Source organism: Bombus vancouverensis, chromosome 7 (assembly GCF_051014615.1).
Source record: "Bombus vancouverensis nearcticus chromosome 7, iyBomVanc1_principal, whole genome shotgun sequence".
In the NCBI taxonomy this organism is placed as follows: domain Eukaryota; kingdom Metazoa; phylum Arthropoda; class Insecta; order Hymenoptera; family Apidae; genus Bombus; species Bombus vancouverensis.
In genome coordinates this window covers 4,575,547-4,579,939 of record NC_134917.1, presented here as the reverse complement: position 1 = coordinate 4,579,939, position 4,393 = coordinate 4,575,547, and the positions used below count along the sequence as shown (strand labels likewise).

Here is a 4,393-nt window from a genome sequence, read left to right as displayed (position 1 = left end):
TGTATATGCATATATATACATGTATATATATGTGTAGGGCGCATCCTATACTTTGCTCTACATATAGCAAAAGAAAAGTAAAACGTATAGAAAAGAGACATTGAATAAGCTGCTTTCGTATTAAGCGATTATTCGTGGGAAATAGACAGCAAACGTTTTGTATTTACGATTGAATTATCGGATATTTATAAACATTGGTATGGAAGCTCGTAAGAAAATGGATATGCAGCTATCCTCACCGCATTAATTTCTGTAATAACGTTTAAGAATTTATCGTGCGACTACTTCTATCTTCGAACGTCGCGGGTATGTAGGCTGTTTTCTGTATTTCGACAAATCAAAATATCTCATAAAGGATTAGTTCCAATAAAAAAAAAGTTTGAATAGAAGTTGTTTTGTTTGAAAAGGAGCATCATACTGCGCAAATTATTTTTTTGCAGGTCGAATAGTGGAAGAGATTTTGAAGTTCTTTATAATAAATATTAACTCATTTATGTCGAAAAACTATTAGTTTAGCAGATATTTTAACCGCAATTTGTTAAATTTAACGTATGGAAGACAAAGTCAACGTAACCACAAGAATATCACTTTGCATCTTTCCTTGTTTTTCATACGTTAAAATTTCACTGAAATATAACAAACAAGGAACAAAAAAACGTTTACAACTAAAATTAAACTAAATGTATATTAAGAAAACGGATCTTTAATTCCTTAATACACGTTTCACATGCTACGTTTATTTTAATAGCTACACGCTCAAAACCACGGTCTCTAACTTCAATATTCAATTTATTTGAGTCATGACAATTCATCGTTGTTCGGTGTTTTCCGAGTGCCGAACTTATAAATACAATTTAACAATGGACATATGCATATGCAAGGATTTGCCCTTTCGACCCGTATAAATTACAATGAAATCACTGTGAGGTCAATTTCAATGTCACCACTTCCTAAGGTTCCTGAGGTTTCACAATAGAATCGGTCAGTCAGTTGATCAGTCGATTGGTTCGCCGGTCAACTGATCGATTTGTAGAATCAAAATAAATGAGAAAGAAATAGAAACGAAGAAGAAGAAGAAGAAGAAGAAGGTGCCGGTAGAAAAGCAAACTGAAGAGAAACTTGGGCAGAAATTTCAACGAGGAAGAAGCAAAGGGAACCGGTTCAAGTAGCAGAGCGGAGGAAAATCACTGACACTATGCCTGTAAGTCTTTTTATCGAATAATCCCCCTTGTTTCAAGTGTCTAAATAAGTAAATAAATAACTATAATAAATAAATAAGAAGGAAAGGGTCATACGTTTCGGGGAAAACGATCGGTTTCAGACAAACGTCAATGCTAAGACCAGGTCGAAGGAACGTGCCTCGATTGCCGCGTTTTACGCTGGCCGGAATATTTTCGTGACTGGCGGCACTGGGTTTCTGGGAAAGGTGTTGATCGAGAAGCTGCTGAGATCCTGTCCCGATGTTGGAGAGATATTCATATTGATGCGACCAAACGGCGGACTGTCGATCGACGATAGATTGAAGAAAATGCTCGAGTTGCCGGTTAGTAAGAAAACGAAACGAGTTGATGTTCGTATTTGATGCGTGCAGTAGTAAGTAATTATATACATATAATGAATATACATGCGTTCGTTGTCTCGACGAGTCTTTTTCGTGTTCGTAGCTGTTCGACAGACTGAGAAAAGAGAGGCCATCCAACTTGAAGAAGTTGATCCCGGTTCGCGGTGACACAAGCGTCGAGGGCTTGGGTTTAGGACCGGTGGAAAGACGAACGATCACCGAACGAGTTTCCGTGATTTTTCACGTAGCCGCGAACGTTCGATTCATCGAAGATCTAAGAAAGGATATATTCTCGAACGTTCGCTCGACCAGAGACGTTTGCATCCTTGCGGGAGCTATGAAAAATTTGGTGGCAAGTAGAAAACATTCTCTTTTTTATCTTAATTTAGGAAATTGTAAGAGCAACCTTAAACTCTTAAAATCACTTTCCGTTGCATCAGGCATTAGTGCACGTTAGCACCGCATACGCGCATGTTGACAAGCCGGTAATCGACGAAGTTGTATATCCCGCTTTAACAGACTGGAGAAGCGCTATACGAATGATAGAATCCCTAGATGAACAGACGGTGCAAATATTTACTTCCAAGTGAGTATTTTTCTTCCGTCTTTCTATCGGGATTACATCAACAAGTGAAAATCGTTGGAACGCAGGTACTTGGGTTCGATGCCAAACACGTACACGTTCACCAAGCGACTGGCAGAACAGGTGATAAGCGATTACTCGAAAGATTTGCCTAGCGTAATTTTTCGACCGTCGATAGGTACGTAGCTAGGTTCGTCTCACAATAAATAATAAATAATAAGTGGTAAATAATAATGCGCTCGGAAATAAAAACAGTGATATCGACGATCGAGGATCCTGTGCCTGGCTGGCTGGACAACTTCAACGGACCCGTGGGTATGATGGTCGGTGGTGGAAAGGGAATATTGCGAGTAGTTCGTTTAGAACCGAACGTAGCCGCCGATTTTCTTCCTATTGATTTAGCCATTAAAGTTATGTTGACAGCCGCGTGGAAACGAGGATTAGAAACGTATGAGAGCTAAATCGTAATTCGATCGATCGCAGTTGCGCTAACGTACACCCTTATATATATACATAAGTCTAAGCTGTCGCGTTAAATTTTGGTAGTAACATTTAGTACTTAGTACAGCTGGTAGTACCAAGTACTAACATTTACTTGAAAACGCTCACGTGCATCCAGGATAACCAAGGATCCGAGCGTTTACGTCTATAACGGCAGCTCCCATCAGATCCATCGCATCACTAGCAAAGAATTGGTCACAATGGGATTGAGGCTAAACGAAGAAACGCCGCTCGAAGGAATCATCTGGTACCCCCGAACCATTTTAACGTCGAATCGTCTTCTTCATTACGTTCTGACATTGTTGACCCACGTGCTGCCAGCCTTGATCATCGACGAAACCCTTAATGCGATGGGTCGTCGACGGATGTAAGCACGTCTATATACTTGCTCTGTTCAGTTTTTCCTTTTTTCCATTTGATCTTATCAATCTTTTCGACGTCTTTTTCACTTCGATTAGGCTAATGAAAATTCACAAGACGATTTACTCCAGCATCACGCAATTGAGTATCTTTTTACACAACGAGTGGTGTTTTCACAACTCCAACATGTTGAATATTTTAACGACACAAGTGCCACCGGCAGAGCGAGAAATCTTCGGCTACGATTATCATCATTTCAACGTGGAACAATACTTTAAGTAAGCGTTAACGCTTTAAGTAACGAGTGGTACGCAAAAATAGTTTTCAATCAATATCGAATAGTTTTGCTTATCTGTGTTGTTGAACACTATCAGGTATTCTTTTCTAATACATCTCTAATTTACTAATTTACGTTTCATTTTATTAGGAATTGTTTGATCGGAGCGAAACGTTATCTCTTAAAGGAGGATTTGACACGATTAAAACAGGCGAAACGATATTACGACAGGTAACGTTTATGATCGAGAAGACGCGTTAGGTGACTGCCCCGTTTGCCATCGTCTCACCAGCTATCGTATTACTGACGTCTTCCTCTACCTACATACGTATGTACACGTTCCTAAGGTTCGTTTGATCAATCGCGTGTCGATTTCACGTTTCCATCGATACTTACTACTACAAGCAGACGCGATGGTGGCGCCACACGCGCAACTTTTGATCACTTTCGTGAAACGGGAAATGGAAAACGGAAAGCAGGTTGCGGATTGCAGGTTGCGGATTGCAGATTGCGGGAAACGGAAAACCCCGTTCAGATAACGTAACCATATCGTCGCGTCAGATTAAATCCCCTCCCCTGCCCTCGTGTGTTCATACATTATGCTAATTTTGCTATTTGCTCGACTAATCTTCGACACTATTCTCTACAGGAAGTTATTTTGAATGATCGGATATTTTTTAGGATGAAGTGGTTCGATAGAATATTCAGCGCTTGGTTAATCGTGATGGCAATATGGATATTTTGCAAAGTCGGAATATTTTCGTACTTCCTTGAATCGACTCACTCTATCGTCTAACCAAGTGTCTGTGGCGAACATGTAATTGTTTCCTCGTAAATTGCAACGAACCTCGTACGATGATGCGATCGACGAAAAGGTGGGATGGAATAAGAAGAAGGAAAAAAGATGTATCGCGATATCGCCGCTTGTATCAACGAAATCAACGACAACGTTCTTGCATGAAATAAAGTAGATTGAGAAAAATATTCCTCTACGATGTTTCTTTCTTTTATAAATAATATATTTCGTTTGACTGACAATGAGTTTCGAACGAGCAGGACGCTGCGATTCTCGCTAAAAGGCGATAAACTTCGGACGTAGGAAATCCGATTA

The 4,393-nt window shown here is 39.9% G+C and overlaps 1 protein-coding gene across 4 annotated transcripts; it reads left to right on the top strand.

The window, feature by feature from the left end:
- The first annotated feature begins 991 nt into the window (after positions 1–991).
- Positions 992–4,266, top strand: LOC117161618 (putative fatty acyl-CoA reductase CG5065). Of its 4 annotated transcripts, none has more exons than XR_004465050.2 (10): positions 992–1,201; positions 1,322–1,543; positions 1,665–1,913; positions 2,002–2,147; positions 2,213–2,322; positions 2,400–2,592; positions 2,764–3,012; positions 3,104–3,283; positions 3,433–3,610; positions 3,964–4,266. XR_004465050.2 is itself a non-coding variant. In XM_033343276.2 (10 exons), exons 1-10 carry the CDS (start codon positions 1,196–1,198, stop codon positions 4,076–4,078), a joined length of 1,551 nt encoding a protein of 516 aa, XP_033199167.1. In that variant the 5' UTR covers positions 992–1,195; the 3' UTR covers positions 4,079–4,266. The 4 variants fall into 4 exon arrangements, 2 of the variants coding, with proteins under 2 accessions (XP_033199167.1, XP_033199169.1); XR_013058850.1 differs by having other exon boundaries at positions 3,433–3,629; positions 3,964–4,079; XM_033343276.2 differs by having other exon boundaries at positions 3,433–3,513.
- Positions 4,267–4,393: the final 127 nt, after the last annotated feature.